This window comes from Epinephelus fuscoguttatus, linkage group LG21, assembly GCF_011397635.1.
Source record: "Epinephelus fuscoguttatus linkage group LG21, E.fuscoguttatus.final_Chr_v1".
Lineage (NCBI taxonomy): Eukaryota > Metazoa > Chordata > Actinopteri > Perciformes > Serranidae > Epinephelus > Epinephelus fuscoguttatus.
The window spans coordinates 21,738,262-21,758,462 of NC_064772.1; the positions used below are offsets into that span (position 1 = coordinate 21,738,262).

The 20,201-nt window shown below is 43.4% G+C and overlaps 1 protein-coding gene across 2 annotated transcripts in view; it reads right to left on the reverse strand.

Moving 5' to 3' along the window:
* arfgef1 (ADP-ribosylation factor guanine nucleotide-exchange factor 1 (brefeldin A-inhibited)) overlaps window positions 1-20,201 on the reverse strand; it is a 73,642-nt gene that overhangs the window by 6,130 nt on the left and 47,311 nt on the right. For both annotated transcript variants that reach the window (XM_049565234.1, XM_049565233.1), the window contains 28 exons: window positions 19,387-19,621; window positions 18,317-18,416; window positions 17,163-17,302; window positions 16,921-17,029; window positions 13,687-13,888; window positions 13,479-13,590; window positions 12,230-12,435; window positions 12,006-12,090; window positions 11,702-11,867; window positions 10,682-10,833; window positions 10,471-10,599; window positions 10,224-10,382; window positions 9,700-9,844; window positions 9,450-9,540; window positions 9,121-9,161; window positions 8,804-8,973; window positions 8,152-8,303; window positions 6,971-7,143; window positions 6,581-6,741; window positions 5,244-5,374; window positions 4,860-4,989; window positions 3,066-3,201; window positions 2,431-2,569; window positions 2,026-2,098; window positions 1,604-1,763; window positions 1,376-1,515; window positions 1,115-1,286; window positions 710-848 (listed from right to left, as the gene is read on the reverse strand). In XM_049565234.1, the coding sequence (XP_049421191.1) occupies window positions 710-848; window positions 1,115-1,286; window positions 1,376-1,515; window positions 1,604-1,763; window positions 2,026-2,098; window positions 2,431-2,569; window positions 3,066-3,201; window positions 4,860-4,989; window positions 5,244-5,374; window positions 6,581-6,741; window positions 6,971-7,143; window positions 8,152-8,303; window positions 8,804-8,973; window positions 9,121-9,161; window positions 9,450-9,540; window positions 9,700-9,844; window positions 10,224-10,382; window positions 10,471-10,599; window positions 10,682-10,833; window positions 11,702-11,867; window positions 12,006-12,090; window positions 12,230-12,435; window positions 13,479-13,590; window positions 13,687-13,888; window positions 16,921-17,029; window positions 17,163-17,302; window positions 18,317-18,416; window positions 19,387-19,621 (3,948 nt within the window). The remainder of the gene's footprint in view (window positions 1-709; window positions 849-1,114; window positions 1,287-1,375; window positions 1,516-1,603; window positions 1,764-2,025; window positions 2,099-2,430; window positions 2,570-3,065; window positions 3,202-4,859; window positions 4,990-5,243; window positions 5,375-6,580; window positions 6,742-6,970; window positions 7,144-8,151; window positions 8,304-8,803; window positions 8,974-9,120; window positions 9,162-9,449; window positions 9,541-9,699; window positions 9,845-10,223; window positions 10,383-10,470; window positions 10,600-10,681; window positions 10,834-11,701; window positions 11,868-12,005; window positions 12,091-12,229; window positions 12,436-13,478; window positions 13,591-13,686; window positions 13,889-16,920; window positions 17,030-17,162; window positions 17,303-18,316; window positions 18,417-19,386; window positions 19,622-20,201) is intronic.

The following is a 20,201-nucleotide window of genomic DNA, read 5'->3' on the forward strand; positions in this document are numbered from 1 at the left end:
AGAGCAACAATCTCAGGCATATGCACACAAGGATGTATTGTTCCAGCTGTCACTTAACACATGTTTGGCAGGAGTAGTGTGCTCTGTGCAGACAGCATCATTAGCTGGATGAAAATAAGCAGCACAACAGGAACCATCACAAAGATCAGTAGTTTAACCTGCTAAGGGAGTCTACACTGCTACTCCTGCTAGCGTGGTGGCCAACGATGATGATGATGAGGAGTGTCAGAATAATCGGAAAAAAGTGGCATCTACTAAGACGTCATGTTTAATATTAATAGAGATAGCTGAGCAGAGTTAATTCTTAGATCCACTGACTACTATTCAAACCTAATTGCCAGAATAAATGTTGTATGCTTTTGCAAACCCGCATATGTAACATTTACACGTTATTCTGCAGGAGATGTGTTGAAACTTTACATTTCATCGGTGTGGTCATGTTTAGGCACAAAACACTTGATCATGTTGAGGAAAAGATCATGTTTTAGCTTAAAATACACGCTTTGGGTGGCAACATCACTGCTGGAAATGCTGCAGCGACTCACAAAAAACAAGTAGTGCCTAACAGCCATGAAACATACAAGTGTAACATATCCAAGGTCTGCAGAAACACACACTGCCAAAGTTTTCTCTTCGCCCTGACCATCCACTACCACTGAAGGATCAGCAGTTGCAGTGGCTGTGAATGTGTCACATGTTTGTTCCTTACTTGAGCAGTCGTCTCTGTACCTCCTCCCAGGCGTCTTGGCGACTCTCGTCTGTGTACATGCGGAACAGGATGCGCAGGCCACACGCCAGGCTGCTGGTTTCCTGCTTCAACAGGTTGGGCTTCGACTTTCCTTTGAAACCTTGAGCACAAACACACAGATGCACAAAGCCATTTTAAATTTTCCATAAAGTCAGATGGATTACAGAAAAATCACCAGCCCAAACTTGATGGAAGCGTGTGGTATCGTGTGGCAGATACACAAATTATTTTCACTTTTGTTGACAATGTGACACAGAGGATTTGGCCTTGGCCCTTCTACTTATTAACCCCAAACTACCAAAAGAAGCGACACAGCCGAAGGTTAAGTGCTAATCACAGTTTAGAGGCAGTGATTTCTTGCCGTACCTGCTTTCCACAGTAAAGTCCTCTGCTCATTGTTGGAGTTGAAAGCCTTGGCGAAGCTGTGTGACTCCAGCAGGCAGTCCAGCAGCTTGAAGAGCTGTTCTGAGGTCAAGTAGCGATACATGCCCTGGTCCTGGGTCTCCACTGGGACGTCTGCTGCATACGAGGCATCCCGCTTCAACAAAACAAACATGACAGACTATTATTGGTGTTAATCACACAGCACAGTGATTCTGTTATTTTGTTAGAGGAAAGCATTTGTACCTGAGCAGCAGCAAAGTTCTCAGCATCTTCCTTCTTACTGGTGGCGGGGAAAAACACGATGTTATCGATAGTCTGGATCAGCTCCAGCTGCACGACGCACTTTATCAGCAAAGCAGTGAATAGGCGCTGCTCCTGAACCTCTGTGGAACATATGGGGAAACTTTCGTCAGAGCACACATGCAGACAAAAAGACGAGCAGTGCGTCATTGAGTAAAGCGACAGGCATACTTATTGGGGTCCTGTTCCTAGAGCCGTCCTCACACATGCCTGAGGCGGAGCTGTACTGACTCTGCCGACGGTTCTCCATGGCAACCCTATCAGCACTGCTGATGGAATGCTGGTCGTCAGAGCGGGACTGAATGTCCACTGACTTCTGGGAGATGGAATCCTGAGAGCGAAGTGGGCAGAGTTACAGCAAGGCCTATCTATATGTATACATACAGTATGTGAAATTATAGAAACAGTACAGGCATATAAATCATGTATAAGACATGAAAACTGTGTGAAAGAAGTGAGGCAAATATTTTGTTTCCTGGCAGTAAAATTCCCCAAAAGATTTTGAAATAAACTTGAAAAAATATGGCAAAGAAAATCTTGAACAAACAGTTCTTCATTCACATGCAAAACAGAAAAATGGCGTCTTTCCTCACCAGCTGTTTGTCTGACAGGCTCTGTGTTGTCAAGTATTCTCCCTCTGCTCCTGCTGGTCTCCATGTTAACAGCCTGAAAAACAGTTTATTCAGTAAACCACATTCATTCTTGGACAGAATGACAAACAACCAACAACTTCCAAGCAAGAAAATTACCCGAGCCAGGAAATCCATCAAGCTAAACAAAGTCTTAATTTATTTAAAGTCTTTGTTGGATGATACGTCCATATCTGTTTGCTTTGTTTTTCCATTTATCACTGTCATTTAGCAACTAATGTCCCTGTTTATAATTAGAATCACTGCTAAGTTTAAGACTGCTGGTTTATTAACATCTAAATGTACGAGCATGGCTTGTTTTTCTGGCTTTGATGAGGAGCTGGTTTTATGTTCAGCACAGCAGCTTACGCGTGTGGGATGGTGGTCTTGAAGATGTCCAGCATGCAGTTGCACGTCTTGTCCCAGATCTCCGGGGAGAACTTCTCTCCATTCAGGATGACCACATTCTCTAGACAGTTGGTGCCTGAACGGGCGAGCTGCTCATTATCTAAATACACACAGATGACAAGGAGGAGGAGGAGGAGGAGGAGGAGGAGGAAGGGTTGGGCCAGAGGAGGGAGTGTCAAGGGAAGGGTAGATTAAAAAAGACAGAGTGAAAAACAGGTAAGATGTATCGATGTATAAAGTGCAAAGAGCCTTTTTTTAATCCAAAAAACAACCCAAAAACACTAAAAACGTTTATTGACTCTTTGCTTCACCTTCGTCTTTTTATAAAGTGGTGGACCAGTATTGATGTGGCACATTAAAGCTCAGAGATCATCTTTAAGCTCTGTCGCTTCAGCCGAGCTCAGGTCATGTCTAATGCCAATAACTGTCCTAATGCCTCTTATTATATCGACCTCTATAATCTCAAGAGCAAAAGTTCTTCCTCTTTTCTGTGTTGCTGCGTAAAGACAAGAGGACACTGCATACAAATTCCACTTAAAGATACTTGTCTGTGGATAAATATGGCAGAAAACCAAAAAGGGATGCTGCGTGCTCACCTTGCTGCACACACCAGTAGAGCTGAGCCAGAATGTCATCCAGCAGGACGTCACTGAGGGACTCAAAGTATTGGGTGAAGACATCACAGATGGCGTAAAGTGCATGGTTGCAGGTGGTGGTCATCCACTCTGCTTTCTGAGGGTGCAACACAACCTTGTTGAGTATTTCTTCCATCAACATAAGAGCACAAACTACAAGACAATACTGCATCTCAGGATTGCATTTTAAAGGTCCAGTGTGTACGATTCAAGGGGATACATTGGCAGAAATGGAATATAAAATAGTAAGTATGTTTTCTTTGGTGAAAATAAAAGCCTTTTATCTATACAGGGAGCAATCCTCGTTGACAGAGATCGACATGCTGCACCACCATGTTTCTACATTAGCTCAGAAAGGACAAACCAAACACTGGCTCCAGGAGCCTTTCACATTAGCCACCGTAGTTAGCAGTCCTTCTGCCATGAGCGGTGCTGGAAAAAACGTTGTTTTTTTTTTAATGTAACACATGCAAATGGCATTTTGTAATGTAATGCTTTATTCAGTGGTTTTTTACTAGTTTTAATCATCACATTGGTTTGTTACGGTGAGAAAAAGACCTTTACACATAATTTGACTCCTGGCAAAAAACGTCCTGAATGTCTGGATCTTAAGTTATCAAAGAAAAAAGGTGGGCACACACTAGCAGGTGCTGGGTCAATCTTGACATACCAAACAGCGTCAGAAGAACACTGATTTTTATTAACGTTTAACTGCTTTATTCTGTGTAATTTACTGGTTTAAATCACCAAATCCTTTTGTTAATTTGGCTCATGGTGAAAACCGCCTTAAACGTTTGGATCAGAAATAAGGCACGCACACATTAAGGATGTTTTCCCACTTAGTCCTTTCCAGCTCTCTTAGCAGACTCAGAGCGGTGACTGAGCATTTTTTGTGCATATGTGAACACTCCAAGAGAACTCAGACCCCTCTGAAGTGAACCGTACTCAGACCCGCTGTTGCGCGGTTCACTTAACCTGTGCCTTGTGAACGCAAAGTGCTCCAGGTTTGCTTTGCTCTTTGCCAGTGTATTTAGCCCTCTAGATCACATGCTGTTGCCCTGGGATGCTTAAAAAAAAACAGAGAAAACCCTGTCGACCTGTAACACTTGCAAGGACGCAGAATGAGGAGTAGTTTGGTCCACGGGAGATACTGCACGTCTCCAGATGTGGTAGTAGAATACATCAGACAGATGCAGTCCACAGAAACACTAAGGTTTTCCTCCAATTTTAAATTAATCTGAAAGCGAGGGGCTTTGTAACCACACTGCAGTGTCACGTCAAAGTAAAAACAAAACTATATCAGTATATATTATAAACAGGTTATAGTGTGAAGACAAAGAGGACTGAGGCCCCATCAGAGCTGAAGTAGACCAGAAAGCGTCCTCTTTCAAATGCACTGACAATATGAAAACATAAAAAAATGAGTTCCTTTTCTGTTGGTCCACTTTAAGAGGAATGAATTCGGTTTGTTTAAAGAAGACTATTTGTGAAATCACCCTAGGTTATAAGAGAAAATAAGTGAGCACACATTAGCAGTTGCTGAGCTAGCGGCCGGTCTGCAACTTTTTTTTCAGCTCCCAGTAAAAACCTCCAGAACAATTAACATTGTTGCAGTGGTTGCAATCTGCAATCCTCACGTCTAGATGCCACTTAATCCACCTAAATTTTACACACTGCTCCTTTAATATTTGAGATATCCAGCTGTGAAACACAGGATCTGAAACAGCTATTGAGGATGAAAGACTTGTTGTGTACCTCAGTCTGTTGCTCAGGCAGCTTCATGTTGTCAAAGATCCTGAAGACAATCCTGAACAGGTCTTGCCACCAGTGTTTCTCAAAGGTGTGTCCGTAGGTCTTCATCACTTCAAACATCACTGTCAGGCCCCTGGGAAATGCACACACACAGTTTTGTCCTTTCCCTGATGCTATAGCTGACATTTGCTTTTTTTCCTTTTGTTTTTTTACAACATGCATCAAAGTCTTTTCTATGTTGCAAACACTGTCTGTGTAGTAACATGCCTTCACTGCTGCCTTCACACTTATCTTAAATCTAAATTAATAGGTGTTAAAACATGCAGTTTAATGCCTTTAATGACGCCCACCGTCTGAGATAGCAGGCTAAAGGTGAACCCCGCCTACCTGGTCCTGACATCCAGCTTACACCTGTTGATAATGCAGGAGAGCTCGAAGAGAATGGGGAACCACCCCCGCACCCACACGCGGTCCTCAGGCGCTACATTCATGTCATCACTGGTGTAGTCTTTGAAGGCCTGCCAGAGAAATACGAGCCGTGTTCACCATCTCTGCCTCGGGAGAGGATTAACCCTCCTAAATAAATGCACATTTCCATGCATACTGTACGTGCCCCTGATCTGCACTAAACACACACACTCTATGTCATGCTTTATTGATGCGCACATTCTGCCTCTTTGTGATGTCAAGGGTGAGAAAATGAGTATGCAAAAGCAGCACCAGCAACATTAGCACAAGACACATGTTGACACACACTGGATGATGTTAACATACGTGGGCTAGACATAGTACTACACACTTGCATTAATTCATCCTTTGGTGAACAGCTTATGATCTGAGCACAACATGCTTATACTCTGTCTCTAGATGTTCATAAGACCATATACATGTGTTGCTTGGATGAATTATGTTTAATTAAATTAATTAAACGCTACATTCTTCTTTCACAGCCGTAGCTTCAAACCTATAATATACACAGTCTATCTAATACGGTGCAGAGTTTAAGGGGCCTATCATGCTTTTTCTCATTTTCTGACACATATATGTTACAGTGTCAGATGTTCATAGCAAACATGGCCATGGTTTCAAATAAAGAGGTAAACATATGTAAAAGTAATCCCCGTGACGAAACCTCAGGCTTTAGACAGCTCTGAATACTCTTTGTTTTTTGCTCTGGCAGCGAGATGAAGTCAGATCGTGACCGATTTCTTTATATGGTTATCTGCTCCTGGCAGGCATCTGTAAGTATTTACATTAGGTAGCCTACACTGCTACATGTAGCTACATGCTAACATCGGGGAAATATGTTATCTTGGTTGCTGATATTGCTAACTTCTTCCTGTTTTTGGATCATAGCCCTGCTGGAACAGTCTGATTGTCCTTTAATTGGTGATTTTTCACTATTTTTCAACCTAGAAACGCTGACCAATCAGAGCAGACCGTGCTTTTTTCAGGGGGTGGGCTTAAAGAAACAAGCCAAACCTGAGCGTCTACAACGGAAGGTGAATACAGGTGTTTCAGCACGGATAGTATGAAGTGTTTCTTGAACATTAAAGCATGTAAACATATTCGAGAGACCAAAATACAAGTATGAACCTGAAAATGAGCATAATAGGTCCCATTTAAGTTAATGCATTTTGTCTCATAATCACTCAGGATTATGCACATGGCACATTTACAGCAAGTAATAAACTGTACAGCGTAAAGCACAGCCTGACACTGACCTGTGGCCTCTCTGAGACGTATTTGGCGCAGTGTCGGATGAGGCGGATGGCTTCCATGCTGGTGTCTGGGAAGGAGGCATTACAGGCAAACTCGGACAGACACTTAACAGCGTCCTGGAAGGAGTCGATGGTGGCTGCAAAGTGCTTTTCAAATACATTCGCTGGGAGAGGGATAGAGGGAGAGATGAAGGCAGAATAACAGAAGGGTAGGTGGAAGTAGATAAACAAATGATGAAGAGAGAGAGAGAGAGAGAGAGAGAGAGAGAGAGAGAGAGAGAGAGAGGGATCAAATCTAAAATCTGATGACCACAAGGTTAACAAAACCATTTTAGGAGGGTTGTCATTTAAGTCATTACTTATCCTTCTTAGGTGTCTGTGTGCTGGACTTACTGACGATATGGCCGGTGGTCTGGAAGGCCAGCTCTACAATGCTCTCATCCTGGTCAGAAGCAGCCAGGTGGAAGACAGAGAAGATGTTCTTCCAGCCTGAGCGGATGTTCGCTGCCTGGGAGTTAACCATCTGTGCTATACAGCGCACCACCATGTCTCTGATGGTGGGAGACCTGGACAGGAAATAGTGGGTAACAGGAGTAAATTGGAAGGAGGAACAGAGTTTAAGGGAAGAGGAGAATATGAAAGTGGTGAGAAGAAGTCAAAGGCAGAGCCACAAATGAAGAAGCATAATAAAGAAGGCAAGAAAGTAGGAAGCATGAGAGCCAATCAATTAAAAAGACGGAAATTCATCTCTTCATTGATGTTAATTATCTTTAAAAGCTCTCGATAAGCCATTTTCAGGCAGCATCATTAATCCAGTGCTGGCTAGTCTTACCACGACAGGTTTTTACTGTTGCCATAGTGAAGAGCATTCCTAATTGCTCAGTAGTTATGAATGAGAGAAGAGCTCTGCCTCCGCTTAGCATTGCACACGCACACACCACCACAGCGGAGGGCAGCAAGTCTAACGGACACACTGCGCTGCAGGGTTTACGTGGCTGCCTGCCATCTCTCCTCTCTGTTGAAGCTCTCAGCCTGTTCAATCTGTGGGTGGATTTATACTTACACTGCTACTCCCTCTTTCACATGAATGAAAAGTGTGCTGCAGCAAAACCGCTTGCCTTTTGATGCACTGCACACAGACAATTACGACAGCAAAATCAAACTAATTTATGACTGATTGCTGTTTTAAAAATCCATTCAAGACTTATTCAGGCTTTAAAAAAAAGGCTTTTTACATGAATTCACTGAAAGGGTAATGCAAACAGACTGAAATGGGTCAAGTGAAATGTTTGCTTGCTGCTTTTCTCCGAGCGAACAGTACGCTTACTCACTGCTCTAAGAGAGAAAGTAGAGACAGAGGAAGAAAGAGAATGAATAACAGAGGAGGCAGAGAGCTGCTCCAGAGGTTGAGGGGAGGAAGGGAGTGCGAGTCTGCAGCCATGTGAGAAACAGCCCAGAAATAGTAACTACTCAAAGACACAGTGCAGGCCTTGTGTTTGCACCACCCGGCACCACAGACTTACATGGGAGGAGCAACAGAAGCGCTCACTCTGTGGGTGAGTGTTCAACTTTACCTGTTCTTTTTCATGATGTGCTCAAAAGGCCTCAGAAAGTCTTTCTGGAATCTGAAGTTTGCCAGCTCCCCTTTCTCCAAAAATTTCATGGACAGTTGCCTGAGAGAGTCCACCGCGAAAATTGCCACATCTTCATTTGTATTACAGCCAACCTGCACGAAGATAAAAAGTGTCAGTAACATCGCTGTTTTCTTAAATTTAACAAGTCAAGTGCAGCTCCTTTCCAACTGAATAATAAGCATCTACTGTAGATGCATAGGTCACCCTGCAGCAGGAACGAAAAAACCTTGAAATCCACTTTCTAACATGATAAATGAATATTTTGAGGATTTGATTTTACACAGACTAAATCTAGTTTGCAGCGACTCAGTGAGAAGCAGAGCCTCAGTGAGAGATGTGTCCTTGAATAACAAACTAACAAAAAGCTTTTCTGGCAACAATTTGTGTTTATCAGTGACCGAAATCAGCCTTCTGTAAAACAGAAGGTGGGAGAGGAAGTTAACAGTCCTCTGCGGTTCACTCAGTCACTCCTCGACTCCTCACTCATTATCAATGACACTATTTTTAGTATCTTTCTATACAACAGGGCTACACTGCAAACCATGCTTCTGTTTCATGATTTCCATCCCTGGAGTGACCAGCCCTCACCCACCTTGTTAAAGTGGTCTCCAATAACCTCCCAGATCCTGGACCACTGCAGCCTGATGCGGCCCATGTTGTAGTAGGAGATCTCGACTATTTTTTGCAGGCTGAACATGCGTGGGTGTGTGGGCGAGGCCAGCTCATCCATGGACACAGCACACAGCCAGCGCACAAAATCAACTGACGAACAGATAGAAGACGTTGGCAATGAGCAAAGAAAGGGTGCTTTGTACCAGCAAAGTGATGCACGACGATAAAAACAGCCTGAATGTACCTGTCCTTGAAACAATAAGAATAAAAGTATGTAGCTAGATCAGCTGGACTCACCTATTGCGTTACCATCCAGTCTGGTGGAGCCGGTGAATATCCTAAAAAAAGAAAATGAGGATGATGTAAACTACGTCTGAAAAGTAGATGCTTGCTCCAAACATACAGCATACACCCACTGCATAACAAGTTAATGTCTTCCTGCCTTTCAATCAGTGTTTCTTTGAATCTAATGTTTTCCTCTGATAAGAAGTGTTTCCTGTCTTAATTCGCTTTAAATTTTGTAGACATATGGAACGTTTTGTCCTGTTCTATTGCCGTAGCTTCTACTAAAATTTATGACCAACATAATCATTTGTTCCATTTGACAGTGTGGATGGAAACAGTACCTGTCCACAGCCACCACCACACTCTGCGAGCTGGTCTCTCCGATGGACTCCTGAATGCTGGCGATCTGCTTACGGTCCACTGTCCCTCCAACTAGAGAGCAAAGCACAGAGGATTACAAAATATAAAAGCAAATATCAATATCAAGGATTTAGTGTGGTTTTGACCGATTTACTAAAAGTACAGCTCCGCTTGCAAACCACAAGTGCTGTGACAGTGCTTTACAATATGTATCTATGAGTTTGTGCTGACCTAGACCCAGGTATTCATCATTGCTCTGCTCCTTTGTACTTGTTATGAAGCCCTCTTTGCCGCGCACCGTCCCTGAGATGTAGCGTGCCTTCACTCCTGTGCCGATCAGCTGAGCCAGTTCCAGCTGACTGATGCACTTCATGATCTAGAAGAGATAAGACGGGGCATATTTAGAGAAACAAGCACAAATAAGAGAAATAGAAGAGGACACGGGGAAAATTGGGATTAAATGGAAGAAGGGTTGATTGGGAGATATGTGGATTTGGTGGGAAAAGGGGTGTCAGGAAAGATCCAATAACAAAGTACAACTGGTTGCTGTAAAATACCCCTAAACCCAACAAACGGCTATGGCTGTATAACAGATAAAGGTACGATGATCTGACGTAAACAAAGAAAAAAACACATACATATCCCACTGAGAATTGAGGCCTATGGTGGTTCATTGCTTGGGTCAGGAAAGGAAGATAAGGTGCGGTAAGACAGTTGAGATATGGGGGAATACAGTGAGTGAAAGAACTGCAAACCTCATGCCAGGAGTTGCCCAGGTAGTTGCCATCGGTGTGGGCCACAGTGATGAGGGTCTTTATGGTGTCAATGTTCTTCTGCTTCATTTCTGAGATGCCAGAGCTGGCTGTGAGCAGGGTGAACCTCGCCAGCGCCTGCACATACGCATCCCTCTCCAACTGAGACAAAAACAGAAGGCAGCGTGTCAGAATACTGCCAGGTATGAGATACAGCAAGACACTGATCCTCCAGTTTAGACTGCAGTACCTGTATGCAGAAGATGCATGCTATCCTGATGGCACAGCGGATGCCCTCCAGACACAGTGAGGCCACCTCGGTGTCATCGCAGTCCTGAAGACCCACACTGAAGGCTGCCAGGAAGGGTGTCCATGCCAGCTGAGGAAACACAGACAGATGAGGTGTACAAATTGTGTGTGAAAATGTGACTCATAGACATGTGTGTGTGTGTGTCTGCTACCTTGAACATGGGCCTGACGTGCTCCAGATGTGTGGCGCTGGTAAAAGGAGCCTGGACGTGGCTGACGGCCTCCATCAGAGCTTTGGCCGTCTTGGCCATCTGCTCCATCTCCACGTTGTACAGAAGACGCCTCTGCTTCTCGCTGGCCACACCTGAGCACAAACACACAAGTACGCATAGTCACACGCAATAAGAGCTTTTCGCAGCAACCAGACAATGTCAACAAGAAAAAAAACACTGCAGCTTTTCATCTAGTAAGCTCTGCAGAGTGTCAAAAGGAGACTGAATTATACAGAGACAAAAGTGACAATAGGCCTCTTCATGCCTATTAAAATTTTAAGCCACTCATTGAAGTGTTTTTCACCGAACAACTGATGGTAAACAAACAAGTCAATATACCGTCTATTGTATATTTCCATTATGCTTCATAAAGAGTTACAGCACTGCACATAATTCTTCGAGATGTTTTTGCAATGTCTTTGCGCCATGTGTGCTGTCTGCTCACAGTGCTAAGTCTCATTCAAAACCATTACAGCAAAGACTAGTGCTGTAACTATTGATTATTTTTTTTGCTGATTACTTTGTTGATTTTTTTCTCAATCATTAGATTAGTTGTTTGATCTACAAAAAGTCAGAAAATGGTGAAACAAGTCAATCAGTGTTTGCCAAAGGCCAAGATGACGTCCTCAAATTTATCAACAACCCAAAGATATCCAGTTTACTGTCATAGAGAAGTAAAGAAACCAGAAACTATTCACATTTAAATAACTGGAATCAGAGTTCTGACTTTTTTTCAATCACTTTAACTCATTATTGATCATCAAATTTGTCGGCAATTGATTTAATAGTTGACAACTAATCAATTAATCATCGCAGCCTAACAAAGACATCAGGTACACAGCTCTGGATAATAACCGAAATTATAGCCTCAGATTGAATCACATCTTTGAGATGTGAGAGTCTGCACCTCCTCCTTCTTCTTCTCCTCCTCCTTTGCTGAGTCATTCAGTCACAACTCACTCTGCTTGTTGGATTTCATAGTGAGCTCCTTCGTCTCCTTCATGGCGATCTTTTTCCCCGCAATCTCGTCGTAGATGGCAGAGAGATATTCCTCAGGCAGATCTTTGCTGTCATTTATGCCGCGGTTCATCTTGATGTATTGCTCTTTTGTCATTTTATTCTTCACCTTTGCAGACGACAACAAGGATACGGGTCAAAAGCGGCTCATGCAATCCCGGTGATTTATGCTGCACTAATATCGGAGGGAATGACTGCTGTCAGAACATTCCCAAAGGCTGCCGCCTCACTGAGGTGGAGTGCTCACCTGTGGACTGTGAAGGTCTGTTGTCAACATAATGATTGAGTAAGCAAGGACGTATGCGGTGTCAGCGCTGGCGAAGAGGGTTTGCCTGGAGAATTGAGGGGAGGAAGAGGAGGGTAGGGAAAGGCAGAATGCATATTAATAGCAGCATGTTGTATGTGGGTCATGTTAAATCAAATTCAGCTATTTCCATAGTAAGGATTTTACAGCCAGAGATGAAAACTCACCCCTGATTGCATTCCAGATATCTCGCTGCAAATTTCTCCATGAGCCGGTCAATCTTCTGGGCCTCCCCGGGGAGCCGAAAGCCCTCCAGGAACATGCGTAATGCAGAAACAAAGTCTTTGCCCTGGAAGTCCATTTGATCCACGTAGGCATACATCACCTCTTTATTGAAACGGTCATTATCCCCGAGGAATTCTCCCACTTGAGTCTGGCAGGGCAAAAGTTAGAGGTCAGTCTTACTTTAACATACTTCAATGTAGCATACAAATTAGAACAAGACAGAAAATCCTGCCAAAAAAAACGGAGAGGCTGTGCGGGGCTGTTACACCCCATGTGTCCAATTTGGTCTGAACCGACTGAGTGCTCCACACTCTCGCTGGAATTGCAATAAGTTGCTCTTCAACTAACATTTCTCTCGTCATAAGAGGTAAAAGCAGACGAAGAAAATTGACTTCAACACGGCAAAAGAGCAACATGCTTGTCTGGCTTTTCAGTCAGTGTGGATTACATAAATACAGGTTTGACTTTCATGTTTATTCACTCTGTTTGCCTCTGCCACAGAGCCACTGCATCTAAGGGCCCTTGTTTCTAACCAGATGTTATGAACGCTCTTTAATGCTGATTACCGCTGCGCGCAGACACCCTCGAGGCTGTCCAATCAAAGCGAGTGTGCTCCTCATTAACATTTACGCTGCTGGTGGACAGACATTAGATTACTGTGCGGCTTCTGTGGGGTTTGGCTGGCTGAGGCAAAAGGCAGAAGGTGCGGAGTCTGTTTGACTGGACTGGCCGTTTATTTTATTTGCCAAGATTTTTACTGAAGCTGGTGGATGCTTATTTTCTTTACGAAGACTCCACAAACAACAACAAAGGTGCTGGAGTTGAATATGCTGTTTATTGTTCCTTAAAACCACAGTGACACGTCACACGTTTCTGTTGAATAGTGCAATCATCTGATCCACTCTCGGAGTTCAGAAGAGGGACCAATTGTGCAGGTCAAAAAGAAGGTCTGCACACTCTCAGGCTCCAAATAAATAGCCTATTTCTCTTTTCTCTTTTCAAGGCAACGTTTCAATCTACAAGATCATCATCAGGCTCTTCCCACTCTCTGACATCCCCAAGTGGAATAATCTTGTTATCAGTTCACCTTGTCTGAGATTAGCTGTGTAGTTTGTGCACTCTCATGTTCTGTTTTGTAAGCAGCACTTGTCTTTAGTTGCAAAATTGAATGAAAATCAGCTGAACTGTTACCGAATCAAGCCTCTCTTCCTGGTGCAAGAACTGAGCAAGATCCTCTGGGGTTGTACCCAGCATGCCTTGCTCTTGAAGGTACTGGATTCCTCTCTTTGGTTTCTTGTTGAACCTAAGCAGAATGCAGAGACACAGAATATAATGTAGCCGATGGAGCATCACACAAACAACAGGATAAAATGGTAAACGTGTGCTCAGTGAAACTTACAGGTCAATGCCTTGCTCGATGATTTCCTTCTGCTGTTTGAGGACCTCAAACTGCTCGGGGTTGTCAGTGCCTGACATCTGGGTGCTGTAGCTGCCGATGCCAGACGAGGCCGTTGAGTCCAGAGAGTTAATGCTCCCATAGCGGTTTATAGTCTCTGGGGCCTTGGTCTCTGTGCTCTCCTGTTCTGACGGTTTCTCCTGACCTGAAGAGCAAAAAACACCAGATTAAAAAAAATGGTGGAAATAAACTAAGTATTCCTATTGTTACTGTACCCCCTGTTACCCAACCCCCTGAAACTGTCGAAAAAAAGGTTTTAATTGAAACTCTGTCGCTGGCACAAACTCAGCCTGGGGGCTTAACAAATGAGCTAACTTAAAGCTAGTACTGCAGGAGAGAGACTTCAGTAATTGAAAGGGGAAACTTCAACACAGAGAACAAAATGACCCTGAGGCCTTATTAATGATTGTTGTTGGCAGGGAGGGTATGCACGCTGGTGTTACTCACATGCATGCAAGACCGCAGCCTCACGAACTCAAAAAAAACCACACACACTTATTCACACACAGCAGGTGCAAGGCAGGGCATGAGGGGAGGATTTCACAAAAGGTGGGTTATCTAAAAAAGCTCCAGGCAGTCAAAGAGGAAGCAGCCGGAATTAAGAGGCCAAGAGAAGTGTTTTTTTTAAAGCCTGCCCGAGATGATCTCAGGGATCTGCGCTGCTGCTGGTGCTGCTGGAGCGGGTCCAGCCTGTAACCCTGTGCTAGGGCCAGGCGTCTGATTACCCGTCGGAAACTCTTTAAAACATTCACGACAGTGTCTCCGTAATGTGAGCTGGCACTGTACTCCACATTCTTAGGTTTAGTCTTAGCGTCGAGAGAGGAAGGTGTAGGTAGGGAGGTATACAGGGGAATACGAAAAGGGAAGAGGAGAAAATGACATGGAAGTTTAAAGGTCCAGTGTGTAGGATTTACGGGGATGTATTGGCAGAAATGGAATATAATATAATAAGTATGTTTTCTTTAGTGTGTAATTGCCTGAAAATAACAATCACCATGTTTTCATTAGCCAAGCGTGAGCTGTTTATATCTACACAGGGAGCAGTTCCTGGTCCACAGAGTCCGCCATGTTGCACCGCCATGTTTCTACAGTAGTCCAGAATGGACAAACCAAACACTGGCTCTAGATAGGGCCAGTTGTGTTTTTGTATCGATCACCAAAGTTAGCAGCCTCTCCACGATGAGCCAAACAGCATTGGAAAAACAGAGATTTTTAACATGAAACTACTTTATTCAGTGTTTTGACCACTTTAAATCACTGGGTCCATTTGTTTTGGAGAAGAAGACACCTTTGCTGATAATTCGGCTACCAGTAAAAACCTCCTGAACGCCTGGATCTTAAGTTATCAGCAAAAAAGTTGAGCACACATTAGCAGGTTCTGGGCTAGTGGCCTGTCTCCTAGGAGTCGAACCCCATCAGAAAAACGCTGCTTTATAACATGACACTGCAGTCTACAGTGTTTCTACCAGTTTCAATAACTTGGTCCGTTTGTTTTGAGGAGGAAGAGACTGCGGATATTTTGGCTCCCGGTAAAAACCTCCGGAACAGAGAACACTGACAGAAATCTTCACGCTTTGCACACGTAGTTCGTAGTTTCAGCTGGCTGCAATCTGCAATCCTCACCACTAGATGCCACTAAATCCTTCACACTGCTCCTTTAACATGTGTACTGGAGAAATACTTTATAATATATTTATAAGTTTGTCAAGCAGCATTTTTACTCATCAAATTCAGAAAAAATGTTTCTACCATTAGTTTAATTATTGCATACATACATGGTTCTGGTTACAATCTAAGGGATGTAAGTGTGTAACCCTACAAACAACATGTTTTATTATGCAAGACCAGTACCAGTCATCTAAAACTACAGATACAACAGGTTTAAAACAAAAGATTCTCATCACAGCAACACGTTCTAGCAAATACTCTGTACGTTTCTACCAGTATTACCTGCTCTTGCTTTGAAGACATACAAAAAGGGAAGAAAATGACACAACAAGGGACAGTTGAAAGAGTGAAGGTGATATACTGTACTGTAATAGTAGAATGCATTCTGAAATTCAATGTACTGTACTCATAAATATTATCACAAGGAAGAAAAAAGTCTGAAATCCCCAACAGCCAGCGGGGTGAGTTTGACATTCAACGTTTAAATCTTGACCCGTGAGCTCCTGCTAGATAAGTAATGACTCATCATAATTTTCCGCAAGATAACGTCCCCGCGAGTTAACACAACTGCCTCTGCTGGTTAGCCTCAACAGCTTAGCCTGAGGCTAGCCTGTGGATAGTTCCCAGGGCTTGTGGGATATCTTTTCCAGCCGTTTCACTAAGTTGCACTTGCTCCTTATGTTGCGCTCCTCCTTTGGAAAACAACAGAAATCCTCCAGTGTGCAAAAGACCCAGAGGCCAGTCTCACACACAGGATGTGCGGTGTATGTTGGAGACGGGGTGTTTCATCGCGGCTCGGCTTCAGGTATCGCTCTGTTTAAGACTAAACCTTCTGGATTAGCCTGTCTGCGCTGGCCTGTGGGCATTACCTCGCTCCCTCCTCTGGCTGGAGCCGAGCTGACGAATGCTTGCTTTCCTCCTCTGAGCGGTAGCTTCCCCTGATGAATGCCAACTGTCAATCCAACAACTGATTGCAACCGAGCTGATAGATGTGAGCTTTATCGCTAACCCCGGTTAACCTCAATGATGAATTGCTGCCAAAAACCAGGCCGATCAGGGGAAAATCTAGTTATAACCTTGGCAGTTTCATCTCTGACACACGCTTTCCACAACACAAGTTCAACTCCTCACAGACTGTTGAGGAAAAACAGCAGTCTGGGGTTTTATGGGCAAAGCCAACAAAGCATGTATCAACTGTATTTAAGATGTGAAGATAAAGGTTCACACCACTTCTGATAACATCTTGGTATAATTATATGGAATACAGCATCACTATAAAAACCCTCTTCATGGATTAATTCATCCTTCAATAAGTGATGGGATTGGTAGTTCAGAATTAAGAGATACAAACATAAATTCTGTCACATGTATGTCTAAATACTAAATATTCAGTCAGCATGTAGAATCAGAATGAACAGAAAGGTAATGTTCATGTCTGTCACATTCAGTTTGGGTTTCACAGCTGCCAGAAAGTCTTGGAAATTCACATCCATGTTCAGCGTGTCTTACCAAGGCTGGTCTGAGAGTTGGGGTTGACGTATTGGTCTTTACTCCATTCGACCATACACTTCAGGATGGACACTAGACATTCAAGGCCTTTCTTTCTCAGGGTCAGCTCCTAGAAAGGGAAACAAAAAATGTTTGGGTATTTTAAATGACTGTAAAGGCAAAATGCTTCTTTGGCATTTATAAAAACAAAGAATATCAAATAAAGCTAAATATTTTAAGAAAATGGAAGAAAAAAATGTCACCTGTAGGGGTGTTGTGCCGAGCTCATGGCCTCCGCGACCCTGCGCGATTTTCGACAGGTCATTGACCAACCGCTCAAATATGTTAGCAGCATTCAAGTCACAATCATAGTTGACGTAGATGTCCACCACACTCTGGGCATCTGAGAGAGGCAGATGGAGTTCATCAGTGCGAATCAATGAGACAAACACAGACTGTGTACAAAGCTTTCATGGAGTCTGATGTCAGCGTTAATAACTAGAGGTTTCCTATAACCATCAATGGGGACTTATTATGCTTTTCTTTTCTGTCTGTCATACACTGTATAAATAATGTTTCTATGTCAGATGCTCATATTAAATGTGGCTAGACAAGCTGACATCAGCTCATGACAGAATTTTTTAGATAGTCATCTGCTCCAGGCACACTACTGGAAGTGTTTACTTTACATAGTTTACACTGCTACATGTAGCTAAATGCTAACAATGGGGAAAACGTAATCTTGGTTTCCTGTGTAATTCATTACTTCCTGCTTTTGAATCATATTCCTGCTGGAACATGTCCTGTTGTAAAGATTTCGGGTTAGAAGCTTTTACTGGTGATTTTTCATGGCAGAAAGTGCTGCTGTACTCCATTACAGTGATTCCCCCAACTGCAAGTACATGGCTACATGTAGCTACATGCTAACGTGAGGGAAAAACGTAAAGTTGGTTGCTAATGTTGCTAATTTCTTCCCAATTTTGAATCATATTCCTGCTGAACATATGTGATTGTGAAGATTTCAGTTTAGAAGCTTTAACTAGTGACTTTTCATGGTAGAAAAGTGTCGCTATCTCTGTTACAGTCATTTCCTCGCTGCAAAGATGGTGCAGCGACGCAGAGATACAGAAGACCCAGAACACCTGACCAATCAGATAAGAATCAAAGCAGGGCTTTTTCAGGAGGGGCACTTAAAGAGAGGATGACTACAGGTACTCCAGCACAGACAATATGGGGAAAATAAAGTGATTTTTGAACAATAAAGCATGTAAACATGTTACAACAGAAAAATGAACATAATTGGTCCCCTTTAAACTGGCTGAAACTCATAAAAAATAAGGTAATAAACATAGTTAGCTGACACGTATTCTGCAAAACATCAGAAAAATAAAAAAATTAAGAATTTAGAGACCCAAACCTGCGCATATTCTAGTGAGGGTCTGTATGACCATCCACTTGTGGTCATAGGAGCTTGTGGACGTCTCAAGAATATACAGGAAAATCTCCTTGAAGAACACCTGCGGACAAAGTCAGGAGAGGTGTTAACACCATCAGCTGCCTGCGTGGCCGACACACAACACACAATACTCTGTGGGAGCCCACATGAGTTTCCCTTCAGTGGACACGGCAAATACAGCGGGTGGTCATGTCATGCGTTAGAAACTTTGAACCAACTCAAACAGAACAATAAACTGTGGGCAGCAGAAAGAAGGTCACAGTGCAACTCTCGACTGCACCGAAGTGGAAGAATGTTACAGCGCTCTGTGAGAAACCACATCTCCAATACATCATTTGTGTCAGCTGCCTGCTGCACTGAGAAATGGAGTCAGACTGTTGGTATCACAGTGTGGGGTGTTCTTCAAAACTCGGTGGACACTTAAATGAACAATTTTAAAGTGCTGCATTTTGTGATCTGTTGCAGTTAGTATATTTGCAATCTTTCCGCTTGAGTCTGAAAGACTGTCAGCTGCCAGAGAACGTGTGAAACTGTTGTTTCCATCAAGAAGTGGTGGGTGGATATATAAATATAGCCACTGTAATTAGCCAACTGGTTCATCCGGTTTTCCCTGCATATATGAATCGAAATAAAGCTGTGGGAAAAAACTGAAAAGAAAAAATCGAACACATGGAGAGCGCACTGCTGAAGAGCAGCAGGTAACTGTTGTCGGAAAGCAAGTGTGTGTTTTGGTAGTGCGGACGACCTTCGCTGCATCACGTTAAAAGCTTTCCAGCAGAGATATCTGATTACTGTGAAGCAGCTGCATGAAGTGTTGAGTTATAGTCTGTAGTAGGTGAGAAGTAGTACGTCAGGTGTGGAGCCTGAGAAACCCTGAAAAATGTGTCTCTTATGATTTCATCACATTAAGGTCTGTTCAGGCTGTCAGCAGAGAAATTACTTTCTTTACCGTCACACTGTCAGTCTGAGAAACTGTCAGCAAAACCTGAAATGTTCTTGATAAAGACAAGACACTGCCGTGAATACGTTACCTCGATTTGCATCTTGAGGTGCGTCTTGAAGTGGGAGAGCAGAGTGAGGAAGATGGAGAGCGAGAGTTCGAAGACCTCAGGCACGGAGGAGACGCCGTTCTTGGACAGGGCCACACACAGGTACTGCTTGATGGCGTTGATGAACATCTCGTTAGTCTTGAAGATGGGCCCAGCGTTCTGCAGGATGGAGAGGAGCAGCTGGAGGGACAAGACCTTCGATCGCAGCTCATGGGACCTGAGGCAAGCGGAGAGAGGAAGAAGAAGTTAGAAACTATTTGTGTAAAGTCAGGAGGAGGTCAGTCTGAATATTTCAATAGGGAAGGACATGATGATACATTGAAGAAATTAAATCACAGTAACAGAGGAAAGACTGACAGTGTGTATTTTTGTGCATGAAGCGCAGGTCCATGCCTGTATCTTTAGCTCTTGCACTGTATTGTGTATCCTAACCCCTTGGGAAACAAAGCTGGCTCCTACATAAAACAACTTGAGGGATTTTTTCCAGCCATCTGCTCAAGACTCTGAGAACACATTGTCCAATCGGATGAGCATTAACATTTCAGACGTACAATACACCCAGCGAGACAAAAACAAAGAACTCCCGCTAAAACCGAGCACTTATAGGGAAATTATCTGTCCTTCAAGAAAAGTTACGCCTCAAAGAAACAGAAGTGTAATGCACACTGAGACCACATCACACTGTGTTTCTCCATCTGAGAGTTAAAATCTTCAACAGCCATCAAAGAAACGCTAGGGCAACTAAATCAAAGCTCCTCTGCGTGTGGAGCCTCAGCTCGTCAGAACTGTTTTCTCTG